This window comes from Sphaerodactylus townsendi, linkage group LG01, assembly GCF_021028975.2.
Source record: "Sphaerodactylus townsendi isolate TG3544 linkage group LG01, MPM_Stown_v2.3, whole genome shotgun sequence".
Lineage (NCBI taxonomy): Eukaryota > Metazoa > Chordata > Lepidosauria > Squamata > Sphaerodactylidae > Sphaerodactylus > Sphaerodactylus townsendi.
Window position 1 is genome coordinate 105,823,699 of NC_059425.1, and position 21,070 is coordinate 105,844,768.

Consider the following 21,070-nt stretch of genomic DNA (forward strand, 5'->3'; position numbering starts at 1 on the left):
TGAAAATTAGTTGCCACTGATTCGGTCTCAATACAGAAATCATGTTCACCTTGATTTTGTTTATCTGCTTCCTTTATTACTGTACTATCACTTGACTGCAGAAAAACTGAAGGAGAGAATGGTGTCCTTTAATTTCTTTTTGTTCCCTTTCTTTTAATTCCTTGTCTTTTCCACTGCCTGATTTGTATTCATAACTACCACCTTGACGCAGCACCATGTGGAGGAGAGCTCTAAGTGAATTAGATATTTGCATATGTTTTGAGCCTTTAAATCCTACAAGAAGCACTTGCTTCTGTCAGGGGCATAGCTTTATCAAATGATGCCTAGGGCTCTGGTCAGGTGGAGCATGGGGGCGGAGCCAACAGTACAAAGCTAGGGTGGACAGCCCCCACGCTCAGTCTGATCCTGGCCTCAGCGAGGCTTGGATCAAGCTCTAAGCTGCAGGCTGGAAGCCTGCAGTTTAAAACTGAACCCAACCTTCGCTGAGGCCAGAATCAAACAGGCCTTCCTGCTCCTGATCTCCATGTGGAGATCGGGGGGCGGGGGGCGGGGGCAGGCAAGCCCCAAGAGCACCTACTGTTTTATATTGCTTTGCTTTGCCTTTCCTACCAGATGTCCCTCCTGCCTATGGACCAGGAACTCTGGGGTTTGTAGTCCTTGCTAGAGGAAAATAGATCTGTGTCTCACTCTTAACACACAGACCTAGTTTAACTGCTCAAGCACAGATGTGTAACTAGAAAAAATAGAGGCCGGGGCAAAATTTGAATTTTGCGGGGGGGCCCCCATAGGTGACCGCCCTCCCCCACCACGACCAAACAATTTTTTGCATCAGGTCATTTCAAAGTCACCAACACATTATAGAACATGCCCCAACTCACAAATCTGAACACAGCAATGGTCCATGCCACCCAGCAGAAATAAATTTTTTGACATTTTTAAAATGCTTTCAAAATGTTTTATTACTGCTGTGAAAAAATATAAAAATGAAATAAAAGAATCCAAAAAGATACTTCCAAATGGCTTTCATTTGTTCTCCCGTATGACACTCCAGGGCAGAAGCAGCATCAGGCTTGGTATATATGCAGAAATTAAGGTAGTAACTTTTACACAAAAGCCCTTAAAATTAGTGATATAGAAGGGATTTCAACAATTGGTACAAAATCGGGATGGGGGGAGAGAGATAGGGAGTTCTCGAATTGCCTAGGTGAGTGATAAACCCTAAGTAGAAAAGTCAATTCACACAGAATTGTGAATTGTGCCAAAGAAAGATTTTTAAAATATGACCAAAATCCATAGGTTTCAAGAGACTATTCTAGTAACAAGTCATGTACTCGGTGTCTTTTTTTAAAGGGAGAAAACACCACTCCTTCAGGAACTTAATTCTGTCCCATCTAGTAGCACACATACAATAAGCAATTTGTAATTCCCTAAAGTCTGCGCCAGGGAGGCTTGCTGGGGATGTGGAGGGAGGCTGGGAGTGCTTGCTCTGCCCATGGAGTCTACAATCCATGGGCAAGGAGGTGTGCTGGGGATAGGGGGGAGCAGTGGTAGGATGCAAATAATTTAACAACCAGTTTCAGTGGTGGGGTTCAAATAATTTAACAACTGGTTGTTAACAAGCACCATTTTAACAACCAGTTCTGCCGAAGTTGTCTGAACCTGCTGAATCCCACCACTGGGGGGGGGGAAGCTGGCAGAGCTTACTCTGCCCATGGATCCTGCAATCCATGGGCAGGGAGACATGCTGGGGATGGAGGGGAGGCTGGCAGACCTTGCTCTGCCCATGGATCAAACATCACAATTATGTTTTTTTCAGCTTTTTACATGGTATACTGTAAAACTAATCCTTGAATACAGTGGGAAATGATCTTTCAATTGTACCTGGTGATTTTTGATCATTCTCTTCATTGTTCTTCTTCTGCCATTTCCTGCCATCTTGTTTTCCTGTAATTGTAATTGTCAATCTTTATTTGATAGCCATAGGCCATTCACATTAAAACGAAAGAACAAAACCTTAAAAGCTGAAAAATTGTACAATATTGCAGATTATAATGTAGCCTTTATGCTAGAACCTTTCTGCAATCTAAGGTTAGATGAGGGAAACATAAATGTGGCTACCTTGCATATGATATCCCCAAAGACATCAGCCATTATAAAACTAACTTTATTCTTCTCAGTACCTGATAATTTTTCTAAAATATTTTTAAGATATAAATTCTGGATATGATCAGTACAAGATATAACGCATTACATCTATCTATCTGATCTAAACCATAGTCACATAAGTGTTGATCTTTTTGGCTCTTGTTATAGCTTCCAAAAAGATAGTTTGATAGGAAAGATTGAAATCTTAGGCTTGTAAAAGCCTTTCTTAAATTTGGATTAGTTGAATTTGTAAGATAAAGAGCCTGATTATTATGTTTCTTAATTTTCAAAAACCATGGGGCAAAATTCGTGTCAGCAGCATTCTCTATATCATGTTGGGAGTTTTTATTAAATAACCAGTCCCTAGTTCTACTTGACTCCCATACCAAGATTGTGAGGGATGGAATTTCATAGCTATTTATTAAGGCACGTAAATGGTCCAACCAAGTTTTAACAGGCTTTCTAAACCCTAAACAAAGTTTGGCCAGATGTTCTGTAGGTAGTCCAGCCAGCCTTCTGTAATATAACATTAGCCTGAGGTGTATTCTTGTTCTAATAGCTGACACCCCGTCTCCAATCGCAACAGAGAAGCTGGAGTAGATTGGGGGAGGCCAAGAATTTTCCTAAGGAATTTGTTTTGGATTATTTCTAATTGCTCGATTAGACTTGATCTCAAACCCCAAATTTCTGCTTCATATAATAGCTAAGCAATTATTTTCTCATTATATAGTTTAAGGATTGGGGGAATCAGTTGGCCACCTTTAAAGTAACAGAGCTTTAAGAGTACGTTTATAAAGTGCATTGCAACCACGATTTTTTTCCTTATTTGAGCCCTCCAAGAAAGAGACGCTTGAAAAGTAACTCCCTGGTATTTGAATAAAGAGATTTGTTCAATTTGTTGGTCAAAAATTTGCCATTTATTTAACCTTCCTCCCAAATACAACTATTTTGGTTTTGTTGTAGTCAATATTTAGTTTGCTTTCTTTACAATATACAGCCAATTTTTTGAACATCCTACCTAACCCTATTTTAGTAAAAGACAGTACTGCCATATCATCCTCATATAGTAGCAATGGGATCCTTCTTCCTTCCAATGAAGGGGGAAATAAATCTGATAAATATAGGCCTAATATACAATCAATTATATAAAAATTAAACAAAAAATGCAGCCCTGATTGACTCCTTTCGACAGTGCAATTTTATCTGATAATAGACGTTTAGATTCTATTCGCAGCCTAGTAATATTAATCTGTCAAAGGCTACAGAAAGATCCACAAATGCTACATACAATTTTCCTTTACTGTGGGAAGTGTACTTTTGAATGAGATCGTGAAGAACTGAACATTGATCAGTTGGCCTGTGGTTTTTTTTCTAAAACCTGTTCTGGAATAAATACATTATCTTCATCAGCCCACTCATTCAATTTATTGAGTAAAAAGTGCGTATACAGTTTATAGGAGATATTAAGCAAACTAATAGGCCTGTAATTTGAGGGATTTGATTTTTACTCTTTCTTGTATAAAGGAATGGTAATACACTGTTTCCAACAATCAGGAATTTTACACAAATTATTTATATCCTAAAAGAGTTTTGCCAAAATGGGGGCCCACCAAGATGCATTCAGTTTTAATACCTCGGAAGAGATTGAGTCCTCTCCCAGGGCCTTACCACTTTTCAAGGAATGTATTAGTTTTTCACATTCAGATGTTGACACCAAGTTCTATTCTGGTACCAAGTCATTGCATTCTAGGAGTTTCACAGGGGCCTCATAAACACTATTTACACTAGCACTAAAAAGTTTGGAAAAAGGATTATGCCATTGCTCAAGTGAGATCACCGCATTGTATACCCATGGGAAATTCCTTGTTCCTTTTGTTACTAAGTCCCAAAATTTACGTTCTTGCTTCTCATCCATTGCTCTAATTAAGTCACCCCATTGGGATTTGTTGAAAGCTAACTTTTTCTGCCTAATGAGTTGTTTATATTCAGACCTAGTTTTAGACAGTTGGGATAACAGGAATAAACTAAATGTTTTCCTTAAAGTGGCCTGAATGAGACAGAGTTATTTTTTCATCATTTTACAATCGTGATCAAACCATGATGGAAAAGTTATAGCAGATTCTTTATAAGTGGAAAGATGAGGGGACAAATTATCACATAATGAGTAATATGAAATAAGGGGATCAGCCAGGTCCTTACGCGTCTGGTCCCTTATAAATAAAAAGGTTGATAATATTTAAATTTTTGAATACTCTTGTAATCTGTATGTCATGCATGTTATTCAGATAGTGCTTTAACTCCAATAATGATTTTGTAACTTCTGGTTGAGAGAAACTGAGAACCAGCCAAGACTAGGAAGTGTTTCATATTTCAATAAAGAAATTCTAGAACTTGATTTTCTCAACAATTACCCCAGAGACTTTTTATTTCCCACAGGTTTTCCCATCTGCCCTGGTTCAATCTGTCATATCCTATGAAAATCGCCAGTTGATTTTTTTTGCAAGGTTAAATTTGACGTTCCTGATGTATCATTTATGAAATTCAAAATTAACACTGTTAGGTGGGGCTCAGAAACAGTTATTGACTGAAGGCTTTGCAGCTTGTGGCACTCCTCTGGGTTCTGTTTCCCTGGTTTATGTTTTAAATTGTGCCCTAACCTATTGGGCCCTTTTTTTCTCCGATGAGATGAGGATGGGAACAATTTAGGTGCAGTTGCCACTGCCAGCTTGCAGTTTGGGTTTGGACCACAGGGCAGGGGCGTAATGAGGCAGCCCTAAGCAAACTGTAGCCCTGGGCAAAACCTGAGTTGGATGCCCCCCCCCCACCATGGGCAGCCACTCCACCACGACCAAATTTTTTTGCACCAGGACATTGGTGCCTGCAGGGGGTCCTTTTTTAGACATATCAGCACCAACATTTCAGCATATCATCAGGTGACTGTCCTTATGCTACTCCCCCAGTTTGGTGAGGTTTGGTTCAAGGAGTCCAAAGTTATGGACTCCCAAAGGGGGTGCCCCATCCCCCATTGTTTCCAATGGGGGCTAATAGGAGATGGGGGCTACAGTTTTGAGGGTCCATAACTTTAGCCCCCTTGAACCAAACTTCACCAAACCTGGGGGGTATCATCAGGGCAGTTTCCTGATGAGACCCTGAAAGTTTTGAGACTGTGCCTTCAGAAATGTGCCCCCCTCAGCCTGCAACCCCCATTGACAGTAATACAGAAAACTCAATGCAGAACAAAGATTATTGGGCAAAATTCTGGGATGTTCCTGAAGGGGCGCATTTTTGGATGTATTGGCACCAAAATTTCAGGGTGTCACCTGGAAACTGTCCTGATGGGACCCCCCCCCCCCATGTTTGGTGCAGTTTGGTTTAGGGGGTCCAAAGTTATCCATCCCACATTCTTTGCTAAGGAGAAGGGGGATACCCTTTTGAGGGTCCATAACTTTGGACCCCCTGAACCAAACTGCACCAAGCCTTGGGGGTGCCATCATGACAGTCTCCAGATGATACCCTGAAATTTTGATGATGATACATCCAAGAATGCCCTCCCTGCAAGAACATCCCAAAATTTGCCCAAGAATCTTTGCTCTGCATTGAGTTTTCTGCATTGCTGTCAATGGGGGTTGCAGGCTGGGGGGGCACATTTCTGAATGCACAGTCTCAAAACTTTCAGGGTCTCATCAGGAGACTGCCCTAGTGATACCCCCCAAGTTTGGTGCAGTTTGGTTCAGGGGGGCCAAAGTTATGGACCCTCAAAACTGTAGCCCTCATCTCCTATTAGCTCCCATTGGAAACAATGGGGGATAGGGACACCCCTTTGGGAGTCCATAACTTTGGACTCCCTGAACCAAACCTCACCAAACCTGGGAGGTAGCATAAGGACAGTCTCCTGATGATATGCTGAAATTTTGGTGCCACTAGCCTAAAAACTGCGCCCCCTGCAGGCCAAAAATGGAAAACCACTAAAAATACCCCAAAACGAACCCAGCATTTTGATGCCCCCCACAAGGTGATGCCCTGGGCATCTGCCCACCTTGCCCAATGGGCATTATGCCAGTGCCACAGGGATCACCTCCAACATCTCCCTGCACTGTATAACTGCTAGGGTTCAATGGAGGCTTCAAGATTGGGGTGATGATGGACATCAGGGACTGGGGAGGGGGCTGCCAGTTGAACTGGGACTTTAATGTGGGAAGAGTGTGCAGCCAAACCACCCAGAAAACACTCTGAAAGGACGCAAGTACAAGCACATGCTCACCTCAGTCAGTCTCAAAGTCCAGCTCTGGGTAGTCGAACAGCTGCATGTTGACCTAGAGGAAGATCAACTGCTGGACACTCCAGGGTGCTAGTGTGGAGCGGAATGGGTCAACATTGTTACCCACTGCAGAAAAAAATATGCTCACTCTTGACACTCATTGGAGGGCACAAGAGGAGCTCCAGGGCCATTGCAGAGAGGTCTAGCCAGATTGTCTCCTTCATTGCCCTGTACTTCAGTAGATGATGAACTGAAACTCGTAGGACTCTGTAAGATACTCTCTCACCATTGTTGCACATGTCTCCTCTCTCGTATGCCTCATCATCCCAGAGGGGCTGACTGCCTGCCTGAGCTCCATCTCCAGGGTCATCATGGCAGTTGCCCTTGGGGAAGCAACACCTGGAGGGGGAGGAGCAGCAAAGAGCTACTGCTTACCCCTGAGCCTCCTTCACCTGATGACATTTCCTTTTGGGTGCACATTTCCTCAACACACTGGATGAGAGTGTCTCTCCAGAGCATGAGCTCCCTGGCCAGCTTGGCAATGCTGCCCTTCATGCATGGGTCACACATGCTTGCCAACTTATAGACCTTTTCTGGGCAAAAAGCTCAGGGCAGTTTGCCACCACTTTTTGCAGCCTTTGCACCAGAGCATGCATTGCTGGAAGGAGATTTGCACATCCTTCAGCTGGCTCAAGAAGTGTGGCCAGGTTCTCACCATGGGTAGGACAGAGCTAGTGTTGCCATGTCAGATGAAAGCAACAGTGTGAAGTCCTTAAAGGGCTTTAGGACCTGCAAGGTTTAAGAGACAGTCAGCTACTCCTCCTGGTTGAACTGGCTCCCTCGATAAGAACATAAGAACAAGCCAGCTGGATCAGACCAAAGTCCATCTAGTCCAGCTCTCTGCTACTCGCAGTGGCCCACCAGGTGCCTTTGGGAGCTCAAATGTAGAATGTGAACGCAATGGCCTTCTGCGGCTGTTGCTCCCGATCACCTGGTCTGCTAAGGCATTTGCAATCTCAGATCAAGGAGGATCAAGATTGGTAGCCATAAATCGACTTCTCCTCCATAAATCTGTCCAAGCCCCTTTTAAATCCCAGTAAACAGTCTTTAGGACTGCACTGTAAATACCTTAATATTTTTTTGTAAAGAGAAGAAGCCTTCCTACATCAAGGCAAGTAGAATTTTGAACTAACAATGTAGAACAAATCAGGTAATTTCCACTTTTAACCAAAGGTTAATGGAATTTTCCCACACTTGAAGTTAAATAGACATGAATCTGATTTAACCACATTTACATTGACTTTACATTTACACATTTACACTGGCATTATTTTAAATGTAGCATTCAAAAGTTTCCCTGTAGGTCTTCCTTTCAAGCACCAAAGAGACTCAGAACTGCAAAAGTTCATTAAAATGAACAAGATGGTGAGGGCTTCCTTCTGCTCCATCAAATGCTCATGCATGGTGTAGGTGGAGTTCCAGTGACTACGTCATTGATTAGGCTGTGCTCTGGCATGCCTGTCAATGCCTGCTTCTCACTCAGCAAGTGGATGTCCCTCACACTTCATGAGAAGTGACCCATAATGTGCCAGCATTTCTGGAGAAGATGCCAGAATGCGTGAGCCTCAGCATCCATCCTGGGATTCTCTACAGAACCCAGGCCAAGGACATCCTTCAACACAAGATGGAGAAGGTGGACTGCACAGTAAATGCACTTCTGGCCAAATGCCTTAGCCATTGTCCTGATGTTTGCTCCACCATCGGTTACCATGAGCCCCATGGTGAGATGCCTGCCTACCCACACTTGTAGCTGTGGTTGGATGGCAGCAGCAACATTGTCTGATGCGTGCACCTCATGGAGTACCTAACTGTGGAGCAAAACAGTCAATTATATAATGTTTAGAGAAAATGAAGAACAAAGAAAAAGAACTAGTTCTTTTTTTCCCTCAAGATAACTTTTAAATAAACAGGTCAAACTAGGACTAGGCACTGAGCCCTAGGCCTTTGAGCCTGAGCCTCTCCATCACCACCACTAACCCACCACCAAGCACAACTAAAACCAAGGGAAACAAACAATAAACATTTTAAAAGTCAAATATTTTTTTATAATGTAAACTTGAGTCAGTCAAAGCTTTTGGCATTTTCTTCTCCAGGCAAGTCTAATCTGCAGGACTGGTGGTATCCCATGAAGACAGGTTCTCCAAAGACCAGACAGAGGGAGGCAAATTCAAGAGCCAAAGAGAAATCTTGAAATATTATTCTACCTCAGTCTGAAACAGAATGGGCTGACTAGGAACCAGCACTGTAATTTATATTGTTTGAGCCATCCAGGCTCCCAAAATCCAGAAGTTTTAAATACGCCAGGGAATACAAACTTTCCCTGATTGGCCAAGGACCAGTTTTGGCAGTTATGCTCACACTTCCTTTACCACTGACAGCTTTCTCCCCCCTCCTGTCACTAACAGTGAAAACTCTGCAAGGCCAGTTCTATGCAGAACTGCATGGCAGTCATTAGCTAGGAGAGAAGCTCTCCCATTTGTTGCCCAGGAAACCACACATGGGGCCTGCAAAGTGCAGCAGATGCCAGGGAAGGAGAGAATATAGCAGTCAGCTTCAGCAACATTGCTGGGCTTTAAGTAGCCCCCTAGATCCAAAAAAGAAAGCCCAACAGATACCAAGCAAAGGTAAGCAAGTGTGGAGGGGGGATTCTCGGGGGGGGGTAGGAAAAAACATTTGAAAAAAAACATTTCTCAAGCCAGTTAAAAAAGACTACAAGCAGCTAGCCACTGTGGAAGTTTCCCTTCAAACTTTAAATAGCCAAAACCTGATAAATCGAATAGTGATTTGGCTTATTGGGTTTTCTAAGTATTTGGCTCACGGGGGGAGGGAGTTTGGGGCTGGTATTCAGGGCTGAATCAAACCCCAATACAGCCCAGCTTTACTGAATCAACAATCCCAATCTGGACAATAAATAAATAGAGGGAAATAAGTTTCTATAAATATCTTCAGGTATGAACTACAATTTATCATCAATTGTTTCCTAATGGTAATGGAGATTTCAGCCTGGGCCAATGACTGGCTCTTCTGGATTTCTGGGCCCCAGTACCCTTTCCCCCCAGCTGCTACAGGAGTCCTGCTGAGGTAGGCAATCGGTACATCAAAGTACATCAAGGTCTAGAGCGGCAGTAGCTCTCTGGGTTCTCAGGCAGAGGTCTTTAGCATCATCTATTACCTGATCCTTTTAAATGGAGATACTGAGGCTTGAACCTGGGACCTTCTGCATGCAGATGCTCTGTCACTGAGCAACTCTCCCACCACTCACTGATAAGAGGCATCTTGACCTGTTTCCTGGTGGCAGGGAAAAATCCTCACCAACAACAATATGTCACTTCTGGGTACACCATGGAAATGACATGGGGTTGATCTTGAACTGCCATAAATTTTGTGGTTTCCATAGAGTTTGATGGAATTCCTCATGCTACACTGTGTCACTTCCAGGCACTACTTGGAAGTGGCATCACTGATGACACACCTATCCCATTCTCTCAGCTCTCCCACTGTTTGTCAAGTTTGGCCTGGCAATCCTACTGCCACCACTAATGTGCATTTGGTTCTGGATTTTTCCAACTTGTTTTTGTCCTCCTGAGCTTTCTCTGCAGTTTAACCCTTTTTGTACAATAGAGCAGTCATATGGAAAGTCTTTTGTTTTATCAATTAACCCAATTAATCTGATAAACCCAATTAATCAGATAAACAACAGAATTTATTTGTATAAGTGTTCAGCTAATAAAAGGCAGATTGTGGTTGAGTAGTTTCTGATTGGCTGCCATTAAACACAGAGGAATCATGTGCAGATTGTTCAGAATGATGCAGAACTGGGTGGGCTGTTTCAGTATTTCAGCCAATGGCAATTGTTGTTCACATTGGTTAACCATGCATACAGTGCTGTATAGAGCAGTGGTGGCGAACCTATGGCACGGGTGCCAGAGGTGGCACTCAGAATCCTCTCTGTGGGCAGGCGAAAACAGAGCCCCCCCCACACACACACACACACACATCTAGGCTGGCCTGGGCCACTGGACTCGATTATTAGCATTAAACCTAAGACCTAATTTTGGGGAAGCAGTGTAGGTATCCCTGTTAAGTGCTATTAAACCCCACTGGTTTTCATGTGAAAAACTAAAGCGTGATCCTTTACCTGGGAGTAAGCTCTGCTTCTAAGTAAACCCTCCTAGGGTCGTGATTCACCCATTGGAAGAGTTGCACGGTTGCTTCAAAGCAAAGCCACCAACTACCACCAAGCTTACTCCCGAGTAACACATGCCTTGGAGCCAACTGTTTTTTCTAAACTAAAACCTCAGTATTCAGGTTAAATTGCTGTGTTGGCACTTTGCGATAAATAAGTGGGTTTGGGGTTGCAATTTGGGCACTCGGCCTCGAAAAGGTTTGCCATCACTGGTCTAGAGTATAAGCCACTGCATGTCAGTTTCCCAGAGGACAACTGTTCTGAGAGACATTAACTACCTTTCTTGTACTACAGTCTTTACAATCTTTATCTCAAAACAGTGAATTCCTCATATAGAATGGGTGTGGTGATACGGAACACAGAAGTCTCAGTATATTTAACAGATGTTTATCTTTCTTGCCCAAAATTAAGGGTGATGCACAAATTTTCCCTTTCTGTTTTATCTTTATATCAAAACCATGAGGATTATTAGACTGAGAGGTAATGACAGGCCTAGAATTACTCAATAAGTTTCATGGTGGAGCAAAATCCATACTCCAATCTCCCCCTTCAGAAGGCTTGCAGACAATACTAGTCTATGACTGAAGAAAAATATGGGGGAAAATGTGAGTTCACATTTGCTATTAAACCAATAGTCTCCCCACACAATGTAGATCAATTTATCTGAAGTCTGGACCTTTCAAGACCTTTGCTTTTAATTTTTTTCTTGCTTCTTATACTTCACTTTTTCCTGAATGGCAGAATATCCATTTTACCTGGAGTTTTTTGAGCGAGAGTATTATTTTAAGCATAATAGTAACTGACAAGCCCTTGGGGATCCTGAATGCACTGTACCCAAAACATCCACATATCTAGAAGATCAGTCAGAGGAAAGGCAATGTAACGTGAGTTCATTGATCTAACCATGGGTTGTCCTGTTATGTCAGCCCAACAGTGGCAAAGCTCAGTGAGAGCTTCAGCTGCCTACAAAACATTAGACAAATTTTCTATAACAAAATGTTTAATGAATTCTCCAATACAGATTCCAGATCACTTTTACAGGAAATAGTTAAGCACAGATGTCTGACAGACTGAACTGAAAACATAAATAGAAGGAAGTGAAGATGCCGTAAATGCTGGTCATAAATCTAAACGCAGATTCTTGTTCTGATTATATACCTTTCTACTTTTGAAGTGCTATTTTTATGTAAATGATACTGCATTTAACATCTAAAGTCTGTTTTCTTCGCACAATAATTTGCCTCAGATGTTCCTATTATGAAAGCTGTAATATCAAGTACAATTCGATAAATTATACATTTCTTTTGCTATTTCCATATGGTTATTTGAGCTGGGTTCAGTGCTGCCAGGAAGCATGTTTTTTTTTCACTGCTTCTCCATAACATTGTTGTGCTTTCATGCACCTTCCAGACTTTCCCTGGCTTTTTCCAAAATCTGCTTTGTTGCAAATTTTTCAGAAAGATTGCAAGCTGGTAAATCTGCCATATGGACAGAAATGTTCAGATTTGCCAAGTCCTGCCCTTATGGCAGCTATTTTCCCTGTCCCGGCCCATGGTGGCCATTTTTCCATCTATCACCAGGCAGTTTGTTTGTGTCCTTAATCAGCAATTGAATATTTTTATAATAATATAACATGTCAGTCAGCTTAAAAAACCTTCCACATGGAAGCCCTGCTGCTGCTGCACTACGTGAGCAGCTGCAGCAGCAATAAACGACTCAAACCTGTTCCCATGTAGAAAACACCTTTGTTTTATCTGTTCTCTGAAGAAACAAGTTAATTGGTTGGGCGCTGATGTAATAATGTGAGATTATCTAAATGGATCTTTTACTCAACATTGTCTTCCTTTTTTGGTGTGACAGTGCTTCAGTTTATGACGATTCTACTCTATGTATGTAACTGTACCAGCACTGATGCAGTGCACAAAGCCATCCCTAAGCCATAAGCAGACAGAAAGAGGCATGCAGTCTTGTTAGCATTATCCAGATCAGGGGTCCCTTTTATTAGTGCAGTTTTGCAAGAATAAAATATATTAACTTAAAAACGTAAGTACAAAGTCCCACAATTCAAATTGTATCTGTGGCGAAACGGGCTTGCTTACCGCTGGCAGGCCCTATGTCATGCTCTGCACTCTCCCAGGGGTTACCAACTTTTCCCTGGAGAGGGCTATCTTTCTCTCAGGGTATGCTGCCACCACCTGATCCTTTGAGGACTGCCTATTGGGAAAGACCAGGATTTCCCAGCTTCCTCTCCCGGTTACAAGGCCTCTGCCTCAGTTTCATATTCACATAGCGTGTCCCAGACTGGGGGGGGGGGGGCATACATGGTACAGAGAAGGTTTGAAAAATAAGTATTTATTAACGCACGAGATAACGCAAGGAAAAACAAATAAAAGGAGACAAACCACAAATCCCCTTTCCATTTCTCTAACACATACCCTGCCTACTGGATGTTTGAAAGCAGGGTAGGTCCTCAGCTTAAACAGTTACCACTCACGGAGAGCTCACATCTCTAGGCTGAGCACATGGCCTGGAAACATTGCCGCTGCCTCCAGAGCCCTTCTCTCTTAACAACCAAGAACAGCAGACAGCCAGAGAACCAAAGAACCCTAGAACCCTCTCCCAGGTTTCTGCCTGCTTTTTATAATACCACCCCTTTTGGCGCCCTCTACCGGTGTTGCCAGGCACACTGCATTTTCTGCCCTCCAATCTGAGTCCTAGGATGCCTGGTTGCAGAAGGGGTGGAGAAAAAAGGAGGAGGGAAGCCATTTCTCCCCAGTATCCATGGGGCTTTGGAATAAATAATACTATATCTTATTGCAACCACACAAAACAAAAGCATGGACCAAGTATTACTGCACATGCACACAGATAGGAAATGAGATTGAGGAAGCAGCAAGGGTGTAATGAGGCAGCCCTGGGCAAGCTGTAGCCCTGGGCAAAACCTGAGTTGAATGCCCCCCCCCCCCCAGGTGGCCACTCCACCACGACCAAATTTTTTTTGCACCAGGACATTGGTGCCTGCAGGGGGTGCCTTTTTAGACATATCAGCACCATAATTTCAGCATATCATCAGGAGACTGTCCTTATGCTACTCCCCAGGTTTGGTGAGTTTGGTTCAAGGAGTCCAAAGTTATGGACTCCCAAAGGGGGTGCCCCTATCCCCCATTGTTTCCAATGGGAGCTAATAGGAGATGGGGGCTACAGTTTTGAGGCTCCATAACTTTGGCCCCCCTGAACCAAACTGCACCAAACCTGGGGGGTGCCATCATCTCCAGATGATACCCTGAAATTTTGGTGCCGATACATCCAAAAATGCACCCCCTACAGGAACATCCTACAAATTTGCCCAAGAATCTTTGTTCTTCATTGAGTTTTCTGCATTGCTGTTAATGGGGGTTGCAGGCTGTGGGGGGCACATTTCTGAAAGCACAGTCTCAAAACGTTCAGGGTCTCATCAGGAGACTGCCCTAATGATACCCCCCCAAGTTTGGTGCAGTTTGGTTCAGGGGGGCCAAAGTTATGGACCCTCAAAACTGTAGCCCCCATCTCCTATTAGCTCCCATTGGAAACAATGGGGGATAGGGACACCCCCTTTGGGAGTCCATAACTTTGGACTCCCTGAACCAAACCTCATCAAACTTGGGGGGTAGCATAAGGACAGTCTCCTGATAATACGCTGAAATTTTGGTGCCTCTAGCTTAAAAACTGCGCCCCCTAGAGGGCAAAAATGGAAAACCACTAAAATACCCAAAAACGAACCCAGCATTTTGATGCCCCCCACAAGGTGATGCCCTGGGCAGCTGCCCACCTTGCCCAATGGGCATTACGCCAGTGGGAAGCAGAGTGAGCAGAAAGCAACATGTTTGGCTCTTTTAGCTCCCATACATCAAAGAATGCTCAGAAGTATGTGTCATGAATTACTTATAGATTCAGGTTCCATTATCAGCAGCCCCAGCAAAAAGGACCTTAGATACAGATTTGGAGAAAGAAACTGCCTGTTGTCTTGGAGACCTAGTGCCATCCAGGTAGAGTAGATAGTAGTGGCCTATATAGACCTATGTTCTAATTCAATGCAAAGCTGGTAGATGTGTTCATAGGCTGTTATGCAGGACGCCATCACTGCCCACACTGCTGTCCCAAGCCCACCCCACTCATTGGCCCCTTCCACACATGCAGAATAATGCACTTTCAATCCACTTTCATTGCACTTTGCAGCTGGATTTTACTGTGCAGAATAGCAAAATCCACTTGCAAACATTTGTGAAAGTAGACTGAAAGTGCATTATTCTGCGTGTGCAGAAGAGGCCTTAGAGGGGGGTTTTTTTTGCTTATCTCTGGATATCTATGCTGCCACCTGTTGGTCATTTCCCATATCTCACACTAAGAGGGTCAGCACTCCTAGCACTCTGCTTCTCTAGTGACTGTGTTTCCTGCTAGCTGTGATTACGTACTGCAGAAATGGCTTACCACCCTTGTATACTTCAGGGATCTAGCAGTCCCACTGACCAACTACTTCCCTTGGTGCCATTTTAGTAACGTGTTCTTGTGGGGCTTAATGTTGTTGTGAAGTCCACTGTTCAAACGTCCACTGTTCAAAATAGTAAGACATTTATTTAAAATAATTTTTATTTAGTTAGCTATATTTTTATCCTGCCCGATACCTGAAGAACTCGGGGCAGGTTACAACATAGGATAAAAGTTGTAAAATCCAATAACCTAAAAGCAATTACAATCAAACAAATCTATTTAAAATACATAAAACCTATTAAAGCCTCTTAACATTTATAAAACCTATTAAAATTCATAAAAATGTCTCTGAACACCAATGGATTGAGCAAGGCTAGAAAGTGAAGGTGCATGCACACAGTCCTTTGTCCCTCCTCTAGACATACCATGCTTGTTGTTATTCCAGATAGGCTATTTACTTTTTAAAATTACCACATTCTATCAGTCATCCATTACCTTGGGACTTTGTCCAGGCTATTAGCTTCACATGGTAATGGTGGTCATCAAGATGTAGTACCTTCATGTAAATTATCACTGGATGAAATCAGCCCCTTGTCAAAAGAATGTATCTCCTCTGTTTGCTTCCTCCCTTGGCTCAGTGCTTCTCTTCCTATTATTAGCAGGAAGAGATACAATCCAGCATTTTTAGTTTCAGAAGCTAGCCATGTTGATCTACAGGAGAATGGTTAGATTTGAGACCAGTAGAACCTTGGAAAAAAACTCTTATCCCTAAGGTGCTACTGGACTCAAGTATAACTAATATAGTATTTGGCATCTCGGCATCTTTGTCATCTCCTAGGTGTCACATTTCCTTCCAGGGTGGGAAATGGTCCTTTGATTGTTCTCTGCTGGCAAGTACCATTTGCAACCAAATGTTAAGCACCGGATACTTGTGACAGCCATTGTGAGTATGGGGGATGGTTGAGAGCAATTAATTTATCTCCTGTTCCTTGTTATTTCATTGGTGGAAAGTGCTGTTGTCCCAGCAAACCTATGGTGACCCCATAGGATTTTCAAGGCAAGAGATGTTCACAGGTGGTTTGCTTGCCACCACCTGGGCTGAGAGAAGTGTGACTTGCCCAAGGACACCCAGCAGGCTTCATGGGGAGGAATAGGGAATTGGACCTGGTTCTCCAGATTAGAGTCCATTGATCTTAACATTTGCACTATACTGGCTCTCTTAATTTTTTTACCAATAGAGAAACATCTTGGAATATGGTGTGGGTTTTGTAACCCAAAGTGAAGGGCATTTCTCCACAGGCTGCCCAAGCATAAATTGCTAGTTTTCTTGTACTGATACAATGCTGATCACTATTCTTGATTACCAGTGTGTTTATCTAAAACCCATATTTCATTGTTGACAGGTAATTTTTTTTTTAAAAAAAATGGAGAATAACCAACCTACCAGTCACCAACCTGAACAACAATTGCAACTTCCTATAAACTGCTCTGAAACTTTACCGACTCAGAATGGCTTGGAGAAACTAAATGAAGAATCAACCTCTGTGCCTCCATCCCCTGAGAATGCAGCACATTCTCTGCCTGAAATAAAACTCTGTGATATATCTGAGGAGCTGAGCCGACAGCTGGAGGACATTATTAAAACTTACGGGTCAGCTGCCAGTCTGATCGAGGAAAGAAATACTAAAGGAACAGACAAACCTGAGAAGGGAGAATCATTTAATAATGATGACGGAGAATATGAAGATGCCCATGATGAGGCTGAGAAGGAACAAGCGGCTGCTGGGGATGCCTCTGGATCAAAGGAATCCAGTATTCATAAGGAGCAGAAACTAGAAAAGAAAATGCTGAAGGGACTAGGCAAGTAGCTGCTTGCATATCTGGAATGCAAAACTGAACATGACTCACTGGCTATATCTGGAAAGGTGCTGCTGTGATTTCTGCAGCATTTCAATGCTTGACACAGATAGCACAAATTCTTGTCTGGCCAATGGTTAAAAGTCTTGACTGTTAATAACTGGGCTTTCTTTGAACAGCTAAATGCCTCAAAAATAGAAGTCACTCAAGACTGCTGAATACATAGCAACTGACTATTTTTGGTTGCACTAACCTATACATCTCAAAGCTTGATTTTTGTATGTTGCAAATGCAGCTGGCTGGTCTGGGATATGTGAGAATTCTCCCATAGCCAAATTACAGCTGGAATAAATAGTTCATCATTCTTCCAGCTTGTCCTTACACAAGGCATCCCATCAGTAAATATTTTTTGCATGAATATAACTTCTTCAACAATGTAGAACACCAACCCATTAAAAGGGTAGTGCATAATGCCCCCCCCCCCCCCGGGGTAGATTTTTAGAAGAAACCTTGCATGCAAAATATTGTTTGCCTTTCAAAGGACAGAAACAAAAATAAATGAGGAACTGGAAGTTATTCCTAAAGTTTGTGTTCACATGCAGGAGATTTGAGGTGGCAAAACCATCAGGACTGTACCACTTTAGACAGAATGGACTGTACCGCTTTAGACTGATGATGGAAGGCTAATACAAGAGGGCCATGGCTCAGTGGTATAGCGCCTCCAGTTAAAAAGATCAGGTAATTGGTGATGGGAAAGTCTTCAGCCTGAGACTCTGGAGAGCTGCTACCAGTCTGAGTAAACAATACTGACCTTGATAGACCAAGAGCCTTGATTCAGTGTACTTCTGTGTTTTCCCATTTCAAATACTGTCTTACATTAAGAACTCTCTACACACAGCAAATCAGCTCAGCATGAAAGAGAGGGGGTAGGCTTCTTCTCTCTGCTGTGCTTGTTTTCAATTTGCGCTGAAATGTTTTATGCAAAGGAACATTCAAAGCTTGAATCCTCCTTCACTTTATTCTACCACCTCAGGGCTCTGCCGCCTCATTACTGCCATTCTCCTGCAAGTATAACCCCAAGTAACTGCAGTCCAAAGTACAGTCTGCAAAATGACCTTTTTCCTTTGTCATTTGCTGCAGGGAAAGAAGCTACCCTGCTGATGCAACATCTGAATAAGCTGAATACACCAGAAGAGAAGCTGGACATTTTATTTAAGAAATACGCCGAGCTGGTTAGTGTAGCACTTATGGAAACCTGGGAGTGGAGATGTGAAACTTGACATGAAAAGATGTAGCAGAGATTAATGCTGCATTTTTAAGATCCTAGTGAAGTGACAGAAGAGGAAACTGTAGTCTCTTTGGCCCAGTTCTGTCATTCATTCTCCTCCCTTGCTTGATATGGAGACACCTGAAGGTCTTCACCTGGAAAAGAAGGGGAGGATGGACAGTAGAAATTGGGAGATGCACAGTAGAAATCCCTTCTTAACAAGGGATCTGCAGTGGAAAGTGCTGAACTCTGAGTTGCTATCTAACAGCTTTAGCTGTAACTCTTGAATATAGCTTCATATATAACAAGATTAACTTACTGGTGAGCTTGCTGTATACTCTAGGGTAGGGGTAGAGTGCTGAACAACAACTGGGAAGGTGAGTGGTTTCAATGTCATGTTATAGTAAAACTACTTGAAACCTCTTTAGTCAACAACTTTCTTTGCAGTTTCTGTCCTGTCTTGTCTCTGCACCAACATATGTTTTCTATGCAGAGATTCTCAGGTTTAATCTCTGACAACCCCAGTTACAGCAATTCAGGCAGAAGGTGCTAGGAAAGGTCAAGACTCTGGCAAGCAGCTGCTGATCAGAACAGACAATATTGAGTAAGACAGACCAGTTGTCTGACTCAACGTGACAAACAGTGATATGCGAACATTAGCATATGTTAATGCTCATCTCCATGACATGAAAAGGTTCACTTGCCCATTTCTGGCTACTAGACTGTTGTAAATGACACAGGACTAGGTCAGGGCACATTTTCTGGCTAACTGAAAACATTGTTCATGGCAGCAGCATTCAGTAGTGGAACCCGGTACAAGCATGTGACTTTGATATGTGTATCTGAGAGGAAAACTTATAACAATAGTGCTTTCTACAGGCAAAAAGTACTGTTTGTCAACAAGGATAATGGTTAGATTGACGTATAACAGCAGTTTAACAGGCGCACTTGCAGTGACATCATCATCTAAGTAAACGTATGAGATCCAATTGGTCCACATGAGGAAAGGATGTCTGGAAGAGCCTTAAATTATATCTTAAATGACAATATTTCCTGATTATGAAAGTATTTCGGTATGAATGAAGATGTGCATCTTTTTGACAAAGGTATCTGGATGGATCTTATGATTCAACTAAAAGTGGAATACCCTGACCTGAATGGCCCAAACTAGCCTGATCTTGTCATATCTTGGAAGCTAAGTAGGATCAGCCTTGTGTACTAATTGGATGGGAAACTACCAAAGAATACCAGGGTTGTTGTGCAGAGCAAGGCTATGACAAAATCACTTCTGTGAATTTCTCGACTTGAAAACCCTACAGGATTACCATAAGTTGCAACAATTTGATGGCATTATATACACATATACACATAACAGTGGAAACTTTTTTTTATTCAAGAAGCCTTCCACTATATGGATGCGTTTCTTCTATAGACACAAAAATAAAATGTCTTGTAAATCAGAGTTAATTTCCTTTAAATATACTGTTGCTGTTTATTGCTGTTGTTGTAATTGTCTGACTGCATAGTTGGAAGAACATCGTACTGAACAGAAAAAGCTGAAATGTCTGCAGAAGAAGCAAGCACTGCTTATAAAAGAAAAAGACCAGTTGCAGAGTGAACATAGCAAAGCTATCCTTGCCCGGAGCAAGCTGGAGAGTGTCTGTAGGGAGCTCCAAAGACACAATAAAACCCTGAAGGTGAGTCAAATAAGAACATGTTTGTAATACTAATTTGTTTAAACTGTGGTGGCTGCCAATTGAGGAATCCTTGGAATTGTGGTCTGTGACAGACCATCCCCCCAACACACACACACACATACACACACCTTCTTACCTTCTTCAGGCAGAGAACCACTTGCTGACTTGTCCGGTCAGTTCCCATGTTTTCCTCTTCAGGGACTGAGGTGCTTTAGAAAATGGTAGCATTTCATTGAAAGCACTTCCCCTGAGTCCTCTTAAACTCCCAGAAGGTGAAGGATGCCAGTTGACTTGATTCCTTTCCAGGCACACCCCTCACTAAAGCACTCTAAAATAAATACTGGAGGCAGATTTAAAACTTAAACAGATTAAAGATTTATTAACAGATAGAGGAGATGGGAAAGGAAAGAATAATAACTTGGTGATAGATTTTGATGAAGCAAATAAGGCAGGAGGCAGGATATACACACACACAAACATTATACACAAAAAGGTTGGCACAGAAGTTCTGAGGTTTGTTTCTCTGCACACCACTTAACAAGATTGTTCAGTTTCAGTTCAGCTTAGATGTTATAGTTTCTTAGATGTTTCACAGATTGTGCAGTTCCATTAACTTTGTATATGGTACTGACTTTTGACTTCTTCACATATAGGGTCCAAACACTAGGTTGGTACCTATACCACTGGTGGGATTCAGCAGGTTCACACCACTTCGGCAGAACCAGTTGTTAAAATGGTGCTTGTAAACAACCAGTTGTTAAATTATTTGAATCCCACCCATTGGAACCAGTTGTTAAACTATTTGAATTCCACCACTGACCTATACATAGTACTCTCTCACAGTCCAAAGAGCTAGAAAAACCCTCAAAATGAAACATAAACTCTCTACTGAAGTAAACCAAAGCAAATCCCAATACCTCCAGACCACTGGTACACAGGAATCCTTCTCTCACTAGGAGATATTGCTATCCTGGTTTATTACAGCTTGACCCTTCAATAAACTCTTCCATCAGTATATACTTTGTATATATATTTGCTTTCACCCATCACTCAGGTTGATAACAGTAGCAGTCCCACACTTTGACTGGCTACTTCCCTCAGAGATGTTTAATTTTTCACGCACAGTGAAGACA

The 21,070-nt window shown here is 42.5% G+C and overlaps 1 protein-coding gene across 2 annotated transcripts in view; it reads left to right on the top strand.

Moving 5' to 3' along the window:
- The window catches only part of TXLNB (taxilin beta), a 49,590-nt gene that overhangs the window by 10,706 nt on the left and 17,814 nt on the right, over window positions 1-21,070 (top strand). The window contains exons 2-4 of one of the 2 annotated variants that reach the window (XM_048489582.1): window positions 16,520-16,976; window positions 18,114-18,205; window positions 19,767-19,937. In XM_048489582.1, coding sequence (XP_048345539.1) covers window positions 16,541-16,976; window positions 18,114-18,205; window positions 19,767-19,937 — 699 coding nt within the window. In that variant the 5' untranslated portion in view covers window positions 16,520-16,540. The remainder of the gene's footprint in view (window positions 1-16,519; window positions 16,977-18,113; window positions 18,206-19,766; window positions 19,938-21,070) is intronic. The other variant, XM_048489590.1, reaches the window with a different exon arrangement.